At 50.3% G+C, this 22,584-nt stretch overlaps 1 protein-coding gene across 2 annotated transcripts in view; it reads right to left on the minus strand.

Annotated features, from left to right (window-relative positions):
* Positions 1-8,056: 8,056 nt before the first annotated feature.
* The window catches only part of npnta (nephronectin a), a 101,948-nt gene continuing 87,420 nt past the window's right edge, over positions 8,057-22,584 (minus strand). For both annotated transcript variants that reach the window (XM_070872645.1, XM_070872635.1), the window contains 2 exons: positions 16,074-16,333; positions 8,057-9,419 (listed from right to left, as the gene is read on the minus strand). In XM_070872645.1, coding sequence (XP_070728746.1) covers positions 9,315-9,419; positions 16,074-16,333 — 365 coding nt within the window. In that variant the 3' untranslated portion in view covers positions 8,057-9,314. The remainder of the gene's footprint in view (positions 9,420-16,073; positions 16,334-22,584) is intronic.

Here is a 22,584-nt window from a genome sequence, read left to right on the forward strand (position 1 = left end):
CGAGAGGGAGGGGAGAGGGAGAGAGAGGGGGGGAGAGAGCAAGAGAGGGAAAGAGCAAGAGAGGTGGGGGGGGAAGAGCAGGAGAGGGGGGGAAGAGAGCGAGGGGGGGCAGAGAGAGCGAAGGGGTGAAGAGAGAGCGAGGGGGGGAAGAGAGCGAGGGGGGAAGAGAGAGCGAGGGGAGGAAGAGAGCGAGGGGGGAAGAGAGAGCGAGGGGAGGAAGAGAGCGAGGGGGGGGAAAGAGAGCGAGAGAGAGAGAAGAGGGGGAGACGGGGGGAGGGAGAGACATGGGGGGGGAGGGAGAGAGAGGGAGAGGGGGGGAGGAAGAGAGGGGGAGAGAGAGAGAGGGGGGAGAGGGGAGAGGGAGAGGGGGGAGGGGGAGAGCGAGAGAGAGGGGGAGGAGAGGGAGCGAGAGAGGGGAGGAGAGGGAGCGAGAGAGGGGGGGTGCGAGAGAGGGGGGGAGAGAGGGGAAAAGAGGGAGAGAGAGAGGAGGGGGGAAAGGGGGAGAGGAGAGGAGAGGAGGGGGAGAGAGAGAGGGGGAGAGAGAGGAGGGGGGGAGAGAGAGAGAGAGGGGAGGGGAGAGAGGGAAAGAGAGGGGGAAGAGTGAGCGAGAGAAGGGGAAGAGAGAGCGAGAGAGGGGGGGAGAGAAAGCAAGAAAGGGGGGGAGATAGAGCAAGAGGGGGGGCAGAGAACGAGAGAGGGGGAGAGAGCGAGAGAGGGGGGAGAGAGCGAGAGAGGGGGGGAGTGAAAGCGAGAGAGAGGGGGAGTGAAAGCGAGAGAGGGGGGGAGAGAGAGCGAGAGAGGGGGGAGTGAGAGCGAGAGAGGGGAGAGAGAGAACGAGAGAGGGGGGATAGAGAGCGAGAGAGGGGAGAGAGCGAGAGAGGGGGGGAGAGAGAGCGAGAGAGGGGGGATAGAGAGCGAGAGAGGGGAGAGAGCGAGAAAGGGGGGAGAGCGAGAGCGAGGGGGGGAGAGAGCGAGAGAGCGGGGGGGGGGGGGAGAGAGTGAGAGAGGGAAAGAGAGGGCTGGGGTGGAGAGAGCGAGAGGGGGGAGAGAGAGAGAGGGAGTGAGAGCGAGGGGCGGGGGGGGAGAGGGAGAGAGAGGGTGGAGAGAGCGAGAGGGGGAGAGAGAGGGTGGGGGAAAGCGAAGGGGGAGAGAGAGAGGGGGAGGGGTGAGAGAGAGGGGGGGAAGAAAGAGCGAGGGGCGGGGGGGGGAGAGGGAGAGAGAGGGTGGAGAGAGCGAGAGGGGGAGAGAGAGGGTGGGGGAAAGCGAAGGGGGAGAGAGAGAGGGGGAGGGGTGAGAGAGAGGGGGGGAAGAAAGAGAGAAGGGAGGAAGAGAGAGGGAGAGAGGGGAGGAAGAGAGAGGGAGAGAGGGGAGGAAGAGAGAGGGAGAGAGGGGAGGAAGAGAGAGGGAGAGAGAGAAGGGGGGAGGGGGAGAGAGAGGGAGGGAGAGAGAGAGGGAGGGAGGGAGAGAGAGAGGGGGGGAGGGGGAGAGAGAGGGGGGAGGGGGAGAGAAAGGGAGGAGAGAGGAGAGAGAAAGAGAGAGAGAGAGGGGGAGAGAGGCAGAGAGAAGGGGGCAGAGGGAGAGAGAAGGGGGCAGAGGGAGAGAGAGTGCGGAGGGAGAGAGAGAAGGGGGCGGAAGGGGAGAGAGAAGGGGGCAGCGGGAGAGAGGGGGCGGAGGGGGAAGAGAGAAGGGGGCAGAGGGAGAGAGAAGGGGGGAGAGGGAGATAGAGAGGTGGCACAGGGGGAGAGAGAGGGGGCGCTGGGAGAGAGGTAGAGAGGGGGTGCGGGGGGGAGAGATAGAGAGGGAGGCGGAGGGGGAGAGATAAAGAGAGGGGGGGCGGGGGGGAGAGAGGGGGGGCGGGGGGAGAGAGAGAGGTGGGGCGGGGGGGTGGGGGGGAAAGAGAGAGGGGGCGAGGGGGAGAGAGAGTGAGGGGGCGGGGGGAGAGAGAGAGGGCGGGGAGAGAGAGAGAGAGAGGGGGCGGGGGGGGAGAGAGAGAGAGGGGGCGGGGGGGAGAGAGAGAGGGGGGGCGGGGGAAGAGAGAGAGAGTGGGCGGGGGGAGAGAGAGAGAGAGAGAGGGGGTGGGGGGGGGAGAGAGAGAGAGAGGGGGTGGGGGGGGGAGAGAGAGAGAGAGGGGGTGGGGGGAGGGAGAGGGGGTGGGGGTGGGAGGTAGAGAGAGAGAGAGAGAGAGAGCGGGCAGAGAGAGGGGGCGTGGGGGGAGAGAGAGGGAGAGATAGAGAGGGAACGGGGGGGAGAGAGAGAGAGAGAGAGAGGTGGCGGGGGAGAGAGAGGGGGGGTGGGGGAGAGAGAGAGAGAGAGAAAGGGTCAGAGAGAGAGTGAGCGAGGGAGCGGGGAGAGAGAGAGAGGGGGACAGGGTGCGGGGAGAGAGGGGGGCTCGGGGAGAGAGGGGGGCGCGGGGAGAGAGGGGGGGAGAGAGAGAGAGAGGGCGCAGGGAGAGAGAGAGGGCGCGGGGAGAGAGAGAGAGTGCGTGGGGAGAAAGAGAGAGAGGGCGCAGGGAGGGAGAGAGAGAGAGCGGGGAGAGAGGTGGAGCAGGGAGAGAGAGGGCGGGGAGAGAGAGAGAGGGGGAGCAGGGAGAGAGAGAGGGCGCGGGGAGAGAGAGAGAGAGAGAGAGGGCGCGGGGAGAGAGAGGGGGCACAGGGCGAGAGAGAGAGGGCGCGGGGAGAGTGAGAGAGAGGGGTCGCTTGGAGAGTGAGAGAGAGGGCGCGGGGAGAGGGAGAGAGAGGTCGCGGGGAGAGCGAGAGAGAGGGCGCAGGGAGGGAGGGAGAGAGGTGGAGCAGGGAGAGAGAGGGCGGTGAGAGAGAGGGGGAGCAGGGAGAGAGAGAGAGGGCGCGGGGAGAGAGGTGTCGCGGGTAGAGAGAGAGGGAGCGCAGGAAAAGAGAGAGAGAGAGAGAGGGGGCGGGGAGAGAGAGAGAGAGGGGTCGCGGGGAGAGAGGGGGCGCAGGAAGAGAGAGAGAGAGAGGGGGCGGGGGAAGAGAGAGAGGAGAGAAGGGGCGGGGAGAGAGAGAGAGAGAGAGAGGGGGGGCGGGGAGAGAGAGAGAGGGAGGAGGCGGGGAGAGAGAGAGAGAGGGGGGCAGGGAAAAAGAGAGAGAGAGAGAGAGGGGTGGGGGAGAGGGAGAGAGAGACAGAGAGGTGGGGAGAGATGTGTGGTGAGGTGATGGGGGGGAGCGGGGAGAGAAGGGTGGTGGGAAGAGCGGCTGGCGGGGAGAGAGGGGGACGGCGGGCGGGGGATAAGACACATGGGGAGGGGTGGGGGGAGAGAGACATACAGTGGGCCGGGTAAGAGAGACATGGGGGAGAGACACGAGGGAGAGAGACACGGGGGAAGAGAGACACGGGGGAGCGGGTGGGAAGAGAGCCACAGGGGAGAGACATGGGGGAGGGGGTGGGAAGAGAGACACGGGGGAGAGAGACACACATGCGGGGGGGAGGGGGTGGAGGTGGGAGCGGGGAGCTAGGGAACTCGGGAAAGACGGATCGCGTTTCTCGAAAAGCTCGGTGCATTAAAGACATCATTGGAGTGGATGAAATCAAGAAGTCACAACACTGTCACTATTCATTTCAGACCTTTTAAACCTGTTAACAATACGTGGCCCGCACAATGCCCCATCTATGGGGGTGGGGGGAGGGGGATTAATGTCATGCACTTGCGTTGGGGTAAGGGACGTTGGCTGGAACTTGCTGGTTTTTGCTGGGTTGTTCGAGATCTGTCCTCTCTGGCTTCTGAAGTCAAAATGGATCAAATTACAATTTGCCAAGTCAGTCAGAACTTGGGCTGGGCGGTTCCAGTTACACGTTCCAGGGAAGCTTCAGGGTGTGGCTTATCCTCCAAGGGGACCAATCAGCAATAGGTTATGTGATCATTGAGAGCCAATCAGACACGGCAGCCATTTTATTAGTACAAATAAACACATCCTTATTTAACAGCACGAAGTGCTCGCAAGAAAACGGGCCAAACGCTAATGAATTACTGAGGCACTGACCCCAAAATTCCTGGAGCAGGGGATAGTGGTTATGCAGCGAACCCCCAGCGGGGGACTGGAATTTGGAGCGTAACCCAGATCCACCAGTCGCTCACCAAGGTGGTAAGTTCCCTCTGAAGTGGCCTAGCGAGCCACTCGGTTGTATCTTCTCAAAGACAACTCGGGATGGGCAATAAATGATGGCCTTGCCAGCAAGCAAGGAATTTTTTTAAAAGCAGCGCTGGATTCCAGTGCTGTCTGAGAGCTTCTGGCACTGAATGGTCCCCTTGGAGGATAAGCCACACCCTGAAATTTCTCTGCAATGTGTAACTGGAACCGCCCAGCCCAAGTTCTGATGGGAGGAGGGGCAGGGGGGCACAACAGGAGGGTGGGAGGGAGGGGAGTTGGAAAATTCAATGACTGAAACATAGAAAATAGGTGCAGGAGTAGGCCATTCACCCCTTCAAGTCTGCACCACCATTCAATAAGATCATGGCTGATCCTTCACCTCAGTACCCCTTTCCTGCTTTCTCTCCATACCCCTTGATCCCTTTAGCCGTAAGGGCCATATCCAACTCCCTCTTGAATATATCCAATGAACTGGCCTCAACAACTCTCTGTGGAAGAGAATTCCACAGGTCAACAACTCTCTGAGTGAAGAAGTTTCTCCTCATCTCGGTCCTAAATGGCTTACCCTTATCCTTAGACTGTGACCCCTGGTTCTGGACTTCCCCAACATCGGGAACATTCTTCCTGCATCTAACCTGTCCAGTCCCCTCAGAATTTTATATGTTTCTATGAGAGTCCCCTCTCGTTCTTCTAAACTCCAGTGAATACAGGACCAGTCTTTCCTCATATGTCAGTCCCGCCATCCTGGGAATCAGTCTGGTGAACCTTCGCTGCACTCCCTCAATAGCAAGAATGTCCTTCCTCAGATTAGGAGACCAAAACTGAACACAATATTCTAGGTGAGGCCTCACCAATCCCCTGTACAGCTGCAGCAAGACCTCCCTGCTCCTATACTCAAATACCCTAGCTGGTTTTAGAAATGCAATGAGACCGATTGCTTGCGTTGCCAAAAGCGGCAGAAGAAGCCAAGAGGTGTTTTAACGAAAAATGATATTGTTCCTGGAGCCCCGAGAGCTTGTCGGTGCCCCGGTGAATTTCCTCCCCTCCCACCCACCTCCGATTGAGGTGCACCTTGAAAATTTCATTCACTCTGCACCCAATTTCCACCCTTCCCTCACCTTCACAGGGTCCATCTCCAACCCTTCCCTTCCCTTCCTCGACTTCTCTGTCTCCATCTCTGGGGATAGGCTTTTGACCAGTATCCACTACAAGCCCACTGACTCCCACAGCTACCTGGACTACACTTCCTCCCACCTGGCATCCTGCAAGGACTCCATTCCATTCTCCCAGTTTCTGCATCTGCATCGCATCTGCTCTGACGACGCCACCTTTCACACTAGTGCCTCTGACATGTCTTCCTTTTTCCTCAACAGAGGATTCCCCTCTGCCGTGGTTAACATGGTCCTCGACCGTGTCCGTTCTATTTCCCGCACCTCTGCTCTCACCCCTTCCCCTCCCTCTCAGAACCATGACAGGGTTCCCCTTGTCCTCACCTTTCACCCCACCAGCCTCCACATTCAACGGATCATCCTCCACCATTTCCTCCACCTCCAGCGTGATCCCACCACCAATCACATCTTCCCCTCCCCTCTCAGCATTCTGAAGGGATCGCTCCCTCCGCGATACCCTGGTCCATTCCGCAGTCACCCCCAGCACCCCCTCCCCTTCCCACGGTACCTTCCCGTGCAAGCGCAGAAGATGCAACACCTGCCCTTTTACCTCCTCCCTTCCCACTGTCCAGGGCCCCAAATACTCCTTCCAGGTGAAACAGCAATTTACTTGTACTTCTTTCAATTTAGTATATGGTATTCGCTGCTCACGATGTGGTCTCCTCTACATTGGGGAGACCAAGTGCAGATTGGGCGACCGCTTTGCTGAGCACCTCCGTTCAGTCCGTAAGTGTAACCCTGAGCTTCCGGTCACCTGTCACTTTAATTCTCCGCTCCACTCCCACTCTGATCTCTCTGCCCTTGGACTCCTACATTGTTCCAACGAAGCTCAACGGAAGCTGGAAGAACAGCACCTCATCTTTCGTTTAGGCACTTTACAGCCTTCTGGACTCAACATCGAGTTCAACAATTTCAGAGTGTAACCGCTGCCAATCTTTGACTCCCTTTCTCCCCCCTCCCCTTTGTTTCTTTTTTTCCCTCTCTTTGTCTCTAATGGCAGCTGGTCATTATCCCACCATTCACACCCTATCCAGCTTAACCCTTTTCTAACTTCTGTCATTAACATTTCAATTCGGCCCATCATTCCTTTTGTCTCTAATTTCTCCTGCCTTCCACCCTATCACAGACCTTCCTTTGTGTTCATTCTTCCCCTCCCCCTTTCAGTGCTTAAGAATGTGCTCTTTTCGAACATTCAGCAGTTCTGACGAAGAGGTGTCAACCTGAAACGTTAACTTTGTTTTTCTCTCCACAGATGCTACCTGACCCCGCTGAGATTTCCAGCATTCTCTGCTTTTATTTCAGATTATAGCATCCGCCATCGTTTGCTTTTGTGCTAGGTGTACCTTTGATGCGATATAAACGTCTCCAGCCCGAGATATTTACATCAGCCTGACCCTGGGGAATTCCAACGGGGTCAGGGTTCTGCCTCTCCCCACCTCTGATTCTCCCCTCCTACTCCCAGAGGACTGTCAGGGATCTTGGTATTCAAGGCCTGGTTCTATGCGCCAACGTGCTGGAACTTTTCAACAACGAGAAAAGGCACTTTTGCACAAGTCGGTTTTATTACAAAAGCAGCGCTCTTTTTTTTTCCCCCTGAAATCCCTGGAATAGCTTTGTCATACAATGATGAGTTTAAAACTAAAGATGACTTTCTGTCATAAACTTCATACAGAAATGCCATTCTCGTCTGTATTAAATATTCTGTGATACATATTCCGTCAATGCTAACTAATGGCCTGTGTTGTGTATCCTCTGACTGTCCTCAACGGGAGACGATCGCACGTTATGGATCAGTTGCCAACGAGTTTAAACAGAATGATGAACGAGATAAGTGGGGGCAAAATATCCATTGAGAACAAATCGTTTACTGCTAAAATATGAGGGCAAGAAATAATAAATTAAAAGTCTAGACAGTACAGCAACCATTGTGAAAACAGTGCCGTAGGAATGACAAAGTGAACTCTTGAGTGTTATCCAATGCTGTGACGGCTGTTGTTTAATGCGGATTACTAAACAAACGGATAAAAGCCAGCACACAGTACAGGAACGTATTCAACGAATAACCATATTGATCTGAATGTTCCCAGTCTCAAGCTATCATTATGATCTATAGTCAGAAGGTTGCGGGTTCAAGACCCACTCCAGGGACTTGAGCACAAAAATCCAGGCTGACACTCCCAGTGCAGGGCTGAGGGAGTGCTGCACTGTCGGAGGTGCCGTCTTTCCGATGAGACGTTAAACCGAGGCCCTGTCTGCTCTCTCAGGTGGACATAAAAGATCCCATGGCACTATTTTGAAGAAGAGCAGGGAAGTTATCCCTGGTGGCCTGGCCAATATTTATCTCTCAATCAACATAATAATGACCAGATATTCTTTTTTTTATCACATTGCTGTTTGTGGGAGCTTGCTGTGTGCAAATTGCCTGCCGCATTTCCTACATTACAACAGTGACTGCACTCCAAAAGTACTTCATTGGCTGTACAGCGCTTTGAGACGTTGAGGTGGCCATGAAAGGTGCTATATAAATGCAAGTTTTTTCTTTTTCTATGACTATGGTGTGGGGGAAGGGGCACGGTTGCATTCTTGCTGTAACACCGAGTAACGGCGCCCGTTTAACAGTGAGTTGCAACATAGCCAAGACGAGGGATACCACCCTTTAGCACAGGACTGACTGCCTGCATCCTGGCTACCAATCAAGGAGCTGTTATGAGTTGGAAATATCACCATGCTCCTCCTGAAAGGAAAAAAAATCAGTTTAAAAAAAAAATTGCATTACAAAAAGGATAACGGGCATACTTACTGTTTATTTTCTGGGTTTGCAACAGTGTCCTTACAAAACGGGGAATAAGCTGCACATTCTGATGCACTGCTGCAAACCTTCTCGATAGCTGCCTGCAAAGCTTGCAGAGATACACCGTGTAAAACATTTTCTTTCCCCCTGCAATGTTATATACAGTACCATGCCGTGTCTCCACAAATACAGATAAGTTTCAGTAAATACTGGATCAGATAAATGTGAAATCCATTTTAAATAGAATGAGACATCAGCCCGAAACAATATGAATTAATTTACAATTTAGTACATTTTTGGATTGTTATTGCGGGGGTGGGGGGGGTGCTGTTAATCCACCAGTCCATATGACATCGCAGCTCGGTGAGATCCTGGACAGAATAGGGACTCACCCAGAGTGACACTAGTGCTTTCCCATTGTGCGATAACATTTTTTACATGGGGGCGAGGGGGGGAGCCGCCCTTCAGCTTTAAGCTGAGACAATAGTGGGAGTGATTTAACACGTCCCCATGTAGTGAGGCAGAGGACACTAAAATATACAAATGCCACATGGAGGACAGGGCCTCTCTGCAACGTGTGAGATTTTGGGGGGTGGGGGGGGGGCAAGAGAGAGAGGGGGCCATTTGAATTGATTGTGGAGCAGCGTTCTCTTATTAGAGAAGCAAAGAGATTTCTCTCCCACCCTCCACTTCGAATCTGTCAGTGGTGGGGGTCGGACTGATTTCAGAGGTGGACATTTTCCGAAAAGCCCGGTGGCCCGACGCGAGATTCAGGTTGTGTGAGAAGCCTCCTGTCTGAGGCACGTGACTTGTCAGGACTGCTCTTTGGGAGGTCCAGCCCAGGTAATGAGCCAGACAAACACTATTCATTGGGTTACGGGCACAGCTGGCCCCAAGGGCTGCACGTGGCTATCCCGCCAACGTGTCAACACGCTGATTAACTAGTCGCCCCATGTGGAAGTGGTCTTCAAAGTCAGCGCCCCTTAAACCAGCGGAGATTTCATAGCCACGTTCCTCGGCGTTACTGGACCACAGACTAATCACGTACACACACAGGGTAAGGTTTAATAGAAACTCGCAGTTTGTTGGAAGCTCTTGTGTCCTCAGAGAGCCTTGTCCAGGGTAGATGGTTTGCACCATGGAGCCAAAGAGAGAATGGCAGCCTGCTGTTGTAATGTCTCCCCTCACATCCAGTCCTCACACAAGTAGAGGGGGGGAAAACGCCTTTCAGAAGGGGCGCTCCGTGATTTCCTACTGTCCCAGAGGCCTTCCAGAGCAGTGACCTTTCTGCAGGCTGACATCGTCCAGGCTGATCTCTCCTCTCTTCCCGCTCTCGTGCAGCCCTTTGAAAACAACCTAGGACAGACCAAGAGAGACCGGGTGTGAAACTAGTTCTGCAAAGCCCACTTAGCACTTGAATTTCCAGCTACGGCAGTTTACGTAACCCTGAGTGTTCATGCCCCACAGCTGCACATTCACTCGTGAGCTAATCTGCAGAACTATGTGCTTGAGATTAGCATTGCCTTGCCATTTGAATCACATTTTGTGTCTCATATCCCCAAAGGCATGTGTCCCACCTTCCTGGGTGTATCCTCCTCTCTTTAAAGAATATTTCTTGGCAAAATAAACCCCCAAAATGAACGACTGAAGGTGGAGCACGATTAACTCTTCGAGTGCTGAATGGTGCAGTTGCCCCAGGAAGGCGTGAGGAGATAGTGTGAATATGAAACTACTTAGAAGAGTCTTTCTCTCCTCGTCACAGTGTCAGCTGTGGCTCAGTGGGTAGCACCCTCGCCTCTGAGTCAGAAAGTTGTGGGTTCAAGTCCCACAGACTTGAGCATAAGAATCTAGGCTGACACTCCCGAGGGAGTGCTGCACTGTCGGAGGTGCCGTCTTTCAGATGACACGTTAAACCGAAGCTGTCTTAAAAGGATGTAAAAGATCCCAAGGCACTGTTTCGAAGAAGAGCAGGGGAGCTATCCCTGGTGTCCTAGCCAATATTCATCCCTCAATCAACATAACAGAAAAGATGATCTGGTTATTATTACATTGCTGGGAGCTTGCTGTGCACAAATTACAACAGTGACTACACTCCAAAAGTACAACATTGGCTGTAAAGTGCTTTGAGACGTCTGGTGGTTGTGAAAGGTGCTATATAAATGCAAGTCTTTCTTTCTAACTGATTTTAACACTTGACCTGACATGTAGAGCCGATTCAAAATGGAACAGGTAAATACATGAATAACCTGAAGCGAAGGGTTACTGCGAGAGGTAACACGTGCATTAGGTGGCTAGCATGTCAGAGATAATGTACGCCCAGTAAATTCAGCTCGGAAAACAGTTTTTGCAGTGCCTATTTGATGTTTCACCAGACTGCAGAGAGTGGGGATCAAGATAAGAGAACAAAGAGATTTATCAAATTTGCACAGGAATGCTTTCTTTGAAGCATGCACGTTAATAGTGTGATATTTCCCGTGGAACTTTTGAGAAGTGAACAAAGCTTTGTGCTAACTGGAAATCTGCCAATCTACACGATCTGTGCCCTGGCTCCATGAAACCAACCAGAGGCAATGTTGTTCAACACTTTGTCCCAGTACGCCTCCCTCCGATTTTGAAATTCATTTCACCTGCCTTTCTTGAGAAAACAAACATTGTATAGCAATTCTCATCCCTTTGGGATATCCCTGACGCTTCACCGCCGATGTAGTACTTTTGAAGTTAGTCACTGTTGTTGTGGAGGAATATGTGGCAGCAAGATCCCAGAACCAGCCATTATATTAAAAAACACTTTTTTTGGGGCTTTGGTTGAGAGAGAAATGTTGGTCAGGACACCAGAAGAAATTCCCTGCTCTACTTTGAATAGTGCCATAGGATCTTTTATGTTCACCTAAGAGGGCAGACGGGGCCTCGATTTAAATTCTCATCCTGGTGTTCAAATTCCTCCATGGTCTGGCCCTTTCCTATCTCTGTACCCTCGTCCAGCCCTACAACCCTCCAAGAACTCTGTATTCCTCCAATTCTGACTTCTTGCACATCCCCGATTTCTTTCAGCCAACCATTGGCAGCCGAATCCAGCTGCCAAGGACCTAAGCTCTGAAATTTCATTCCAAAACCACTCCGCCTCGCCACCTCTCTCTCCTCCTTTAAGATGCTCCTTAAAACCTAACTCTTTGTCAAGCTTTTGGTCACCTGTTTTAACGTCTCCTTATTTGGCTCGGTGTGAAATTATGTCTGATTGTGCTCCTGTGAAGGGTCTTGGGCTGCTTTACTACACTAAAGGCATTATATAAATAGAAATGGAGAAAATAGGTGCAGGAGTAGGCCATTCGGCCCTTCGAGCCTGCACCGCCATTCAATGAGTTCATGGCTGAACATGCAACTTCAGTACCCAATTCCTGCTTTCTCGCCATACCCCTTGATCCCACTAGTAGTAAGGACTACATCTAACTCCTTTTTGAATATATTTAGTGAATTGGCCTCAACAACTTTCTGTGGTGGAGAATTCCACAGGTTCACCACTCTCTGGGTGAAGAAGTTTCTCCTCATCTCGGTCCTAAATGGCTTACCCCTTATCCTTAGACTGTGACCTCTGGTTCTGGACTTCCCCAACATTGGGAACATTCTTCCTGCATCTAACCTGTCCAATCCCGTCAGAATTTTAAACGTTTCTATGAGATCCCCTCTCATTCTTCTGAACTCCAGTGAATGCAAGCCCAGTTGATCCAGTCTTTCTTGATACGTCAGTCCCGCCATCCCGGGAATCATTCTGGTGAACCTTCACTGCACTCCCTCAATAGCAAGAATGTCCTTCCTCAAATTAGGAGACCAAAACTGTACACAATACTCCAGGTGTGGCCTCACCAAGGCCCTGCACAACTGTAGCAACACCTCCCTGCCCCTGTACTCAAATCCCCTCGCTATGAAGGCCAACATGCCATTTGCTTTCTTAACCACCTGCTGTACCTGCATGCCAACCTTCAATGACTGATGTACCATGATACCCAGGTCTCGTTGCACCTCCCCTTTTCCTAATCTGTCACCATTCAGATAATAGTCTGTCTCTGTTTTTACCACAACCTCACATTTATCCACATTATACTTCATCTGCCCACTCACCTAACCTATCCAAGTCACTCTGCAGCCTCATAGCATCCTCCCCGCAGCTCACACTGCCACCCAACTTAGTGTCATCCGCAAATTTGGAGATACTACATTTAATCCCCTCGTCCAAATCATTAATGTACAATGTAAACAGCTGGGGCCCCAGCACAGAACCTTGCGGTACCCCACTAGTCACTGCCTGCCATTCTGAAAAGTACCCATTTACTCCTACTCTTTGTTTTCTGTCTGCCAACCAGTTCTCAATCCACGTCAGCACACTACCCTCAATCCCATGTGCTTTAACTTTGCACATTAATCTCTTGTGTGGGACCTTGTCGAAAGCCTTTTGAAAGTCCAAATACACCACATCAACTGGTTCTTCCTTGTCCACTCTACTGGAAACATCCTCAAAAAATTCCAGAAGATTTGTCAAGCATGATTTCCCTTTCACAAATCCATGCTGACTTGGACCTATCATGTCACCTCTTTCCAAATGTGCTGCTATGACATCCTTAATAATTGATTCCATCATTTTACCCACTGACTGGTCTATAATTCCCTGTTTTCTCTCTCCCTCCTTTTTTAAAAAGTGGGGTTACATTGGCTACCCACCACTCCATAGGAACTGATCCAGAGTTTATGGAATGTTGGAAAATGACTGTCAATGCATCTGCTATTTCCAAGGCCACCTCCTTAAGTACTCTGGGATGCAGTCCATCAGCCCTGGGGATTTATCGGCCTTCAATCCCATCAATTTCCCCAACACAATTTCCTGACTAATAAGGATTTCCCTCAGTTCCTCCTTCTTACTAGACCCTCTGACCCCTTTTATATCCGGAAGGTTGTTTGTGTCCTCCTTAGTGAATACCGAACCAAAGTGCTTGTTCAATTGGTCTGTCATTTCTTTGTTCCCTGTTAGGACTTCCCCTGATTCTGACTGCAGGGGACCTACGTTTGTCTTTACTAACCTTTTTCTCTTTACATATCTGTCGAAACTTTTGCAGTCCGTCTTAATGTTCCCTGCAAGCTTCCTCTCGTACTCTATTTTCCCTGCCCTAATCAAACCCTTTGTCCTCCTCTGCGGAGTTCTAAATTTCTCCCAGTCCCCGGGTTCGCTGCTATTTCTGGCCAATTTGTATGCCACTTCCTTGGCTTTAATACTATCCCTGATTTCCTTGATAGTCACGGTTGAGCCACCTTCCCTTTTTTATTTTTACGCCAGACAGGGATGTACAATTGTTGTAGTTCATCCATGCGGTCTCTAAATGTCTGCCATTGCCCATCCACAGTCAACCCCTTAAGTATCATTCGCCAATCTATCCTAGCCAATTCACGCCTCATACCTTCAAAGTTACCCTTCTTTAAGTTCTGGACCATGGTCTCTGAATTAACTGTTTCATTCTCCATCCTAATGTAAAATTCCACCATATTATGGTCACTCTTCCCCAAGGTGCCTCGTACAACAAGATTGCTAATTAATCCTCTCTCATTACACAACACCCAGTCTAAGATGGCCTCCCCTCTAGTTGGTTCCTCGACATATTGGTCTAGAAAACCATCCCCTGTGCACTCCAGGAAATCCTCCTCCACCGTATTGCTTCCAGTTTGGTTAGCCCAATCTATATGCATATTAAAGTCACCCATGATAACTGCTGCAGCTTTATTGCATGCACCCCTAATTTCCTGTTTGATGCCCTCCCCAACATCACTACTACTGTTTGGAGGTCTGTACACAATTCCCACTAACGTTTTTTGCCCTTTGGTGTTCTGCAACTCTCCTATATAGATTCCACATCATCCAAGCTAATGTCCTTACTAATGTTGTAGTTGTTATGAAAGAAGATATCTTCGGCAGTGCAGCACTTGCTCAATACTGAACTGAAGTGTACACCAGCTCAAGTCCTGGAGTGGGCCTTGGGAAAAGGTTTCGTAAAGCCGCCTCTCTGTAAATAGGCCCTTTGCAAACTTGCACTGCGTGTTATCCCCCCATACTGACTTTTACATGGTTGCCTCCAACTGCAACAGCTTTAGCAGATGTGATCCTGTATGGTAAATAAGATGTGCCGCAAACATCAAAGGCACCATGACTCCCCTTGGAGGTGGTTTCCCGGGCAACCGCTGAGTGCTGGCGGTGACACTTTAGATTGGGTGCGGCATTTGGGGTCTGATTTGCAGACAGAACGGACAGAGTATGTCCTTTCCTCCCCCACGTTGCACTCAACGAAATTGCCCGTACACAAACCTTACATTTTGCATCGTTTCCCCTATTATGGGGGCACTGCTGAATCGTAGCAATTCTGTGAAATAAATGGGGGTGTTAGACGTCAATGTTTGACCATGATTAATGGAAACAATATGCTCGTTGACCAGATCCGATTGTCTTCACCACAAGACGACTTGGCACTGAGGTTCCAGGAGCAGGAGACCTCTGGGGCCAGGGGTTTGGGACAGAACCCAGTTATGCTGCAAATTTCACCCCATTTTCTGTGGCCCTTGAAATTCTAGCAGCGGCGTGAGCGGTTCATCTGTCTGCCCCCCCCACCCTCCCGCCATGTAAAGAGGGCACGTCCGTAGGGAGGGGGAGTTCTCAAGCTATCCTGGGAATTCAGCTCTTCACATTGCCCATGAACATCTCCAAGTTCCCCTCCGCTATTCCTTCACAGTCGCTGGGTCTGGGAGGGTGCTGTGGGAGCACCTTCACCACACGGACTGCAGCGGTTCAAGGTGACGGCTCACCACCCACCTTCTCAAGGGCAATTAGGGATGGGAAATGGCGCCCAGATCCCAGGAATGATTTCTAAACCATTTTTAATTAGCACAACTGAAAACTTCCCTGATTCTCACTAAGAGCCTCAAGAAACCTTGGTCCTTTAGGAGGGAAATGTAAACGATCACAGTGGCGATTGATTAATTCCTGAAGAGGCTGGCTTGCTCCACTGGGAGCAGAAGAACAGAAAAACGGAAGAGAAGAACGTTTTCCCCCCCCCCCCCCTTCCCCCTGCCTCTTCCTGCCATCGTATCGGCAAACAACCTGGCACCGTAGCTGGTGGCTCGGGACAATGTGCCTGACATACACCCACCCCGGCTATGCAAATGACCCCCAACTCCAGAATGTCGGATCGGGCCTCCCTGCCTTGGGACTTGGGTGCACATCACTGGTGCTCTGAAGTATTTGTGCCAGCTGAGGGAACCCCGAGGAATTTCAGGGCCCGTGTGTGAATGGCATTCATCGCACACCTGTTAGCTCGTATTTAGACCATCAGCAGGCCGGGGCCATTGGAGGGAGCAGTGTGCGGCGGCCCGGTCTGGAAATCGACGTGGCCCCGGCCTGCAAGACCATCAGCAGGCCGGGGTCACTGCACAGAGCAGCGCGTGCTGCTGCAGGAGGGCGACGGCTGCGAAACCAGGTCACTGATTGCAGTGCGGGCAGGCACAGCAGGAGGGGCGAAGGAGAGGCAAGAGTTTGTCGATGGAAGTGACCGGGGCCCAGGAGAGACGTGAGTTTGGGGCTCAAAAGAGGCGAGGGCCCAGGGGCAGCACGGGCCAGCCCACACTGCGATTATGCGTGCACACTAGGTCCGTGCAGCAGAGCTGGTTTACAGTCGTCTTAGGTAACCCTTGCCACTGGACCAAGACCTAGCTCTGTCAAGCCCGTGTGGTGGCTGGTGTGCAACGGCCACCACACGTTTAAAAAAATCCACGCACAGGCATCTTCCACCCTTCAAGATGTAGTTCGGGATCTGGAATATTAGTTCGGGATCTGGAACATTGAAATGCTTGTGAACGCATCCCTTTTTGGCGTGGAAGCAAGTCATCCTCGTCTCGAGGGACCGCCTATGATGGTGAGGTTAGCATAGCCAGCCCATAGTTTGTGAAGCCGTGTTTCATTTTAAATCTGACAGTACTCACGTTCTCAAGGCCTGGTCCTTTCAGTGTGAACCGACTCGTCCTCCAGCCGTGCCCGCTGTTCCTCTCCCACAGGGCGTGCCCATAAATGCCATTCCTCTTCACAAACACCAGAATCTTCCCGAGAGAGTCACTAGACAGTTTGTGCCTGAAGGTGAGACAGAGGTTGCCTGTATGGGCCGTTCGTCCTAGCGCAAGGACAAGGTGGGCCGCTTCCCTCCGTTTGTCATTCGAAACAGGAAGAGTCAGGTACCAACTACGACCTAAAAACACAACCAGTAGAGTTAATTGGGCTCATCACTTACAAGGGGCCAGTAGAAGCCACTAAAAACATCCCAATAGTGGATAATCAAGGGGCTATGGGGAGGAAGGAACTTAATACAATCACTATCACTAAAGAAGTAGTACTCGGTAAAATAATGGGACTGAAGGCAGACAAGTCCCCTGGACCTGATGGCTTACATCCTCGGGTCCTAAAAGAAGTGGCTGCAGAGATAGTGGATGAATTGGTTGCAATCTACCGAAATTCCCTGGATTTTGGGGAAGTCCCAGCGGATTGGAAAACCTCAAATGTAACACCCCTATTTTAAAAAAGGAGGCAGACAGAAAGCAGGAAACTAGAGTCCAGTTATCCTAACATCTTTCGTTGAGAAAATGCTGGAGTCCATTGTCAAGGAAGCAGTAGCAGGACATTTGGAAAAGCATAATTCAATCAAGCAGAGTCAGCATGGTTTTATGAAAGGGAAATCATGTTTGACAAATTTGCTGGAGTTCTTTGAGGATATAACGAGCAGAACGGATAAGGGGGAACCAGTGGATGTGGTGTATTTAGATTTCCAGAAGGCATTTGATAAGGTGCCACATAAAAGGTTACTGCACAAGATAAAAGTTCATGGGGTTGGGGGTGATATATTAGAAACATAGAAATTTACAGCGCAGAAGGAGACCATTTCGGCCCATGTGTCCGCGCCGGCCGACAAAGAGCCACATGGCCCTCGGTCAGCAGCCCTAATGGTTACATATAAACCTATGAACAATGACGGAAAGGCAAAGATCACCCAACCAGTCTGCCTCACCACAATTGCAACACCCCTTATACTAAAACATTCTACACTCCACTCCAACCGGAGCCATGTGATCTCCTGGGAGAGGTAAAAAACAGCTAAAAACCCAGGCCAATTTAGGGAGAAAGAATCTGGGAAAATTCCTCTCCGACCCATCCAGGTGATCGAAACTAGTCCAGGAGATCACCCTGGCCGTATTCTATTCCCTGCAGTACTGACCATTATATCTGCTCCGTCCAACAAAAGGTCATCTAGTCTAATCCCAATTACCAGTTCTAGGTCCGTAACCCTGCAGGTTACTGCACTTTAAGTGCCCATCCAACCATCTCTTACAATTGGTGAGGGTTTCCGCATCTACTACTCTTCCAGGCAGCAAGTTCCAGATCCCCACAACTCTCTGCGTAAAGAAGCCCCCTCTCAAATCCCCTCTAAACCTTCCACCAACCACCTTAAAATTATGCCCCTTCGTAATAGACCGTTCCACCAATGGAAATAGATCCTTACTATCCACTATGTCCAGGCCCCTCAATATTTTGTACACCTTAATGAGGTCCCTCAACCTCCTCTGTTCCAATGAGAACAAACCCAGCCTATCCAATCTGCCTCATAACTAAGATTCTCCATTCCAAGCAGCATCCTAGTAAATCTCCTCTGCCTCTAATGCAATCACGTCCTTCCTATAATACAGCGACCAGAAATGCACGCAATACTCCAGCTGTGGCCTAACTAAAGTATTATACAATTTAAGCATAACCTCCTTGCTCTTATATTCTATGCCTCGGCCAATAAAGGCAAGCATTCCGTATGTCTTCTTAACCACCTTATCCACTGGGCCTTGTTAGATCTCTTAATTTCCAATGAAATACGAACTCCGATGGTAGTTTTAACTTTTTAATCTTGGCAGAGAGTAACAAGCTGCTGGCTGATTGCCAGTTTCTTTGTCTTACTGAAACCACATGGCCAAAATGGCTGTATTTATACCTGGATCAATTTACAGAAAAGAACTCGCCTTCTTTGACCTTATTGCCTCAATTGAAAGTCTTTTAACGTTTTAATTGGCTCGCTACCCAAGGTCCGAAAATGTCAAGTTGATTGATGACTTAATGCAATGTGGCCTATGTTTTTTCACAGCCTGTCTAAATGCAGCCTGTTTGAATTCTCTATCAATCCCCCCTTTGATTCTTTCACAAACTGAATCATAAAACATCAGGTATCACTGGTTAAACATTCTACAAAATAATTTCATGCATGTTAATAGAGTTTCCTTCTAAAATTTGTTGATGTGTTTCGCCACATGTCCGGACTAGTAGCTTCCACACAAATTTACACCAACCCGAGTTCCATCGTGGCCACAGTGGAAGTCTGGTTTTAGTAGGTTAATTAACCTTATTCCAATTTAATCCAAATCAATATCTTAATTCAACCAGTGAACAACCTTTCCTTAAGCATAACATACCCCTGTGCCACGTACAGACGGTCTGCTGGAACCTGCAAGGTGTCTCACCTGCGGGACAGCAGCTACAGCCGCCTGGTCGCAACAACATTTAATCAACATAAACAAACAATATAAAAGTAAAAGGTATTTACATGTAATTCCCTTGCTACCCTACTATTTCCCTTTAGTGCAGAGGGTCGGCTAGTAAGAAGTAGGCCCATGCCTAGAATACCTACAATCAATACTACAGTAAATTTATACATTTTCGCAAAAAGTAATTGTCCTTATTAGATTTCAGCTTCAGTTATGGGTGCTCGTTTAACGTGTGAAGTGTGGATCCAGGCTTTCTTTCCTTGAACTTTAACAGCTGCCTGGGTGGTCAATAACACTTGATAAGGTCCCTCCCACTTGACACCCAAAGGTTCTTTATGCAACTTTTTCACATACACCCAGACTCCCGGGATGATGTCGTGTCCTCCTTCGGGTGGATTACCCCAAGCTGCCGATACCTGTCGGGAAACAGAACTAATAGCATCGGTTAAGTTCTGACAGTATGATAACAAAGCATCACTCATTAAGTGAACATCAGCTTTCCATAAATCGATAGTTCCTGGCAGTGACATGGGTCTTCCTGTTATAATTTCAAATGGGCTTAGACCCGTAGTTCTGTTCGGGGTTGTCCTAATGCTACATAGCACTATTGATAGTGCCTGGGGCCATGGTGTTCCTTCTTGGTGATATTTGGCAAGCCGTTGTTTCAGAGTTCGATTCATTCGCTCTACTTGTCCTGATGATTGTGGATGATAAGGACAGTGTAAATCCCACGTAATGTTCAGTAACCTACAGACTTCTTGGCAGACAGCACCTGTGAAGTGTGTTCCCTGATCTGAGTCAATGCTACTCGGGACTCCCCATCGGGGAATGTAATCCTTACACAAGACCTTTGCAGTGTGATTGGCTGTGGCTCTTTTAGTTGGGACAGCTTCTACCCATCTCGAGAATCTGTCGACCATGACAAGAATGTTAGTGTATCCTTGGCATGAAGGAAGAGATATATAATCAACCTGCAGATGCTGGAATGGTCCGACAGGGGCAGGGGGCCTCAGTTGGGGCATTACCGTGATGGGTCCAGAATTATTTTTCTGGCAGACCACACAGCGGTCTGTTACCAGCTGGGCATGTTTTTTAAATCCCCGACCCCACCAGCTTTTCTGGAACCGTGCCATCATCTGTTGTGAGGCCAAGTGTCCCCACGAGTGGATCTGTTGGGCTAAAAAAGGCATAAGCGCTTGTGGCGCGACTGGCTTGTCGGTAACTCTTTGTCTCCAGACACCATCGTCGCATAGCTTAATTCCTGCCTCAATCCATGTCCATTTTTCCTCTCGGGAGCACTCGCCTTGCATTGTTTGAAGGTCTCGTGTCAGAGTCCTGAGTGCTTTCAATCTGCACATCTGTGTTGGTTCTTCTGGGGGAACGCCCTGTGAGGCGGCATCTTTAGCTGCCTGGTCGGCTAGGGCATTTCCCTGTGCTTCTGTGGTATTTTCCTTGGTATGGGCCTTACACTTCAGGATGAACACTTCCTGAGGTAATTGTATGGCCTCCAGTAAGTCTCGGACTTCTTTTCCATTTCGGATAGGTGTACCAGCAGCAGTGAGGAATCCTCTTTTCCGTCATAACATACCAAAGTCGTGAGCGACTCCAAAAGCATAACGCGAATCTGTGCAGACATTCGCTGTCTGTCCTTCTGCTATTCGACATGCTTCTGACAGGGCCCGTAACTCGGCCTATTGTGCTGACGTTCCTGAGGGTAAACGTCCTTTTGCCACTACCTCACATAAGGTTGTAACTGCCCATCCTGCTTTTCTGGTACCATTGTCAACAAAGGAGGAACCATCTGTAAACAGGATGAGGTCTGGGTTGTGCAGAGGCTCCTCTGCTGCTAAGGCTGCTTCTTATGTTTCTTTTAAAATCTCCACGCAATCATGCTCTTCACATTCTCCCCCCTCTTGCTCCCTCGATTCTGACATCGGGAGCATAGTTGCGGGATTAACCGGGCTGGCCCGGACGATATGGAGATTAGGAGCTTCCAAAACTGCTGTCCAGCGGGTCCATCTTGCTGCTGTCACCTGAGACATTCTATTCATAGACAGCAAAGCGTGTACGGTGTGGGGACACTTGACAATCAGCTTTTGGTCGAGGACTAGACCCGCAGTGATCATTACCGCTCGACATGTAGCTTCCATGGCCCTTAGGCAACTTCCCCATCCGAGGGCTACCGCATCCAGTTTTGCCGAATAATAGCCAATAGGTCTTTGCTGATCCCCATGTTCTTGTGTCAGTATAGCTGTCATATATCCTTCTTTCTCATGGACAAACAGGGTAAATGGCTTACCACTGTCGGGGATTCCCAGAGCCGGTGCCGAACACAAAGCCTTTTTCAAACTCAGGAAGGCCTCTTGCTGTTCTTTAGTGAGGGTGATGGCTTCTTTAGAGGCACGTTTCCCCTTTAAAATATCATTCAATGGCTGTGCAAGCTGTGTGAAGGAATCAATCCAATTTCTGTTAAAGTTACACAATCCCAAAAAAGACCTTAGTTCCTGAATAGTGGTGGGTTTTTTAGCAGCCCGAATGGCTGCAGTTCTATCCTGGGTAAGTTCTCTCTTTCCTTGTGAAATCTTTTGTCCCAGGTATACAACCTCTTCTTGGGATATTTGTGCTTTGTCGATGCTGGCTTTATGTCCTTTCAGCCAAAGGTGGTCCAGCAAGGCTCATAAATCTTGTTCATGCTGTTCTTCCGTGTTTGAAGCTAGCAGGATATCGTCTACATATTGGATGACTGTGGATGACAGGGGAGGTAATTCTCGCAAATGGCTTTGTAAAACCATGTGGAATACCGTAGGGCTGTTGTGGAAACCCTGCGGTAACCGGGTCCAAGTATACTGTTGTCCTTGGACAGTGAAAGCAAACCACTGTCGAACTTCCGGTGCCAGAGGCACCGACCAAAATCCGTTGGCCATATTTATAACTGAGAAATATTTATGTTCCGGTTTGAGGGCATTAAAAATGGTGCAGGGATCTGCGCCCAAAGGAGCTTTTTGATCAATACACTGGTTAGCTTTCCTATAATCGACAGTCAAACGCCAAGTCTCATTAGATTTCTGTACCGGCCACACGGGGCTATTGGAGGAGCTATGCGTTTTAATAAGCACCCCTTGTTTCTCCAATTGCTGAATAACCGGTAAGATTCCCGCGATGGCAGTTGGACTGATGGGATACTGTTTAGTGCATGGAGGCTTGGTCCCTGTAAATGACGCAGGCTCCATCTGGAGTAGGCCACAATCGTTCTTATCTTTAGCCCATATCGGGTGTTCCTTCAATTCTTCTTTCTTCAAAGTTCTAATTGACCATGTCACCCGACCATCCTCGAAATGCAACGATGAATCTATTTGGATTAGAACGTCCATTCCCAAAAGGGGTTGATCTACTGGGCCTATCCAGACCGGCGTGGTTAGTTCATGTGGACCCAGCCCTATAAGTACCGGTGTTGTCCTTTTAATTTCCATTTTATGGCCCCCAACTCCATAGGCTGTACGTGCCCTACCATCCAACGGCAAAAAGTCTCCATATTGTAGGGGTAAGCATGTTAATTCCGCCCCTGTGTCTAAAAGACAGTCCACATCCTTATCGCCCACCCTCACAGTTATATATAGCCCATCTCCCCTTTGTTGTATTAGTGCGAGGAGGGGGGCCAGAGTGGGCTCTAATCGTTTTTTGCTATCCCAAGTAACTCCTTCTGTTATTGTTTGTCAGTCGCTTAAATGCTTCTATGAGGTCATTATCTTGTGACAAGCCTGGCTTGTTGGCTGAATTGTATCCCTGGCTGCGTCCTCTTCCCCAGCCACGACCTTGCTGTTTTGCCCGGCACATCTTGGCCCAGTGACTTTCTTTCCCACAATAATGACATTTTCCGGGTAATTTTCCTAATAACTGTTTATCGGAATCCTGGGATTTCCAT

This window comes from Pristiophorus japonicus, chromosome 2 (genome assembly GCF_044704955.1).
Source record: "Pristiophorus japonicus isolate sPriJap1 chromosome 2, sPriJap1.hap1, whole genome shotgun sequence".
Lineage (NCBI taxonomy): Eukaryota > Metazoa > Chordata > Chondrichthyes > Pristiophoridae > Pristiophorus > Pristiophorus japonicus.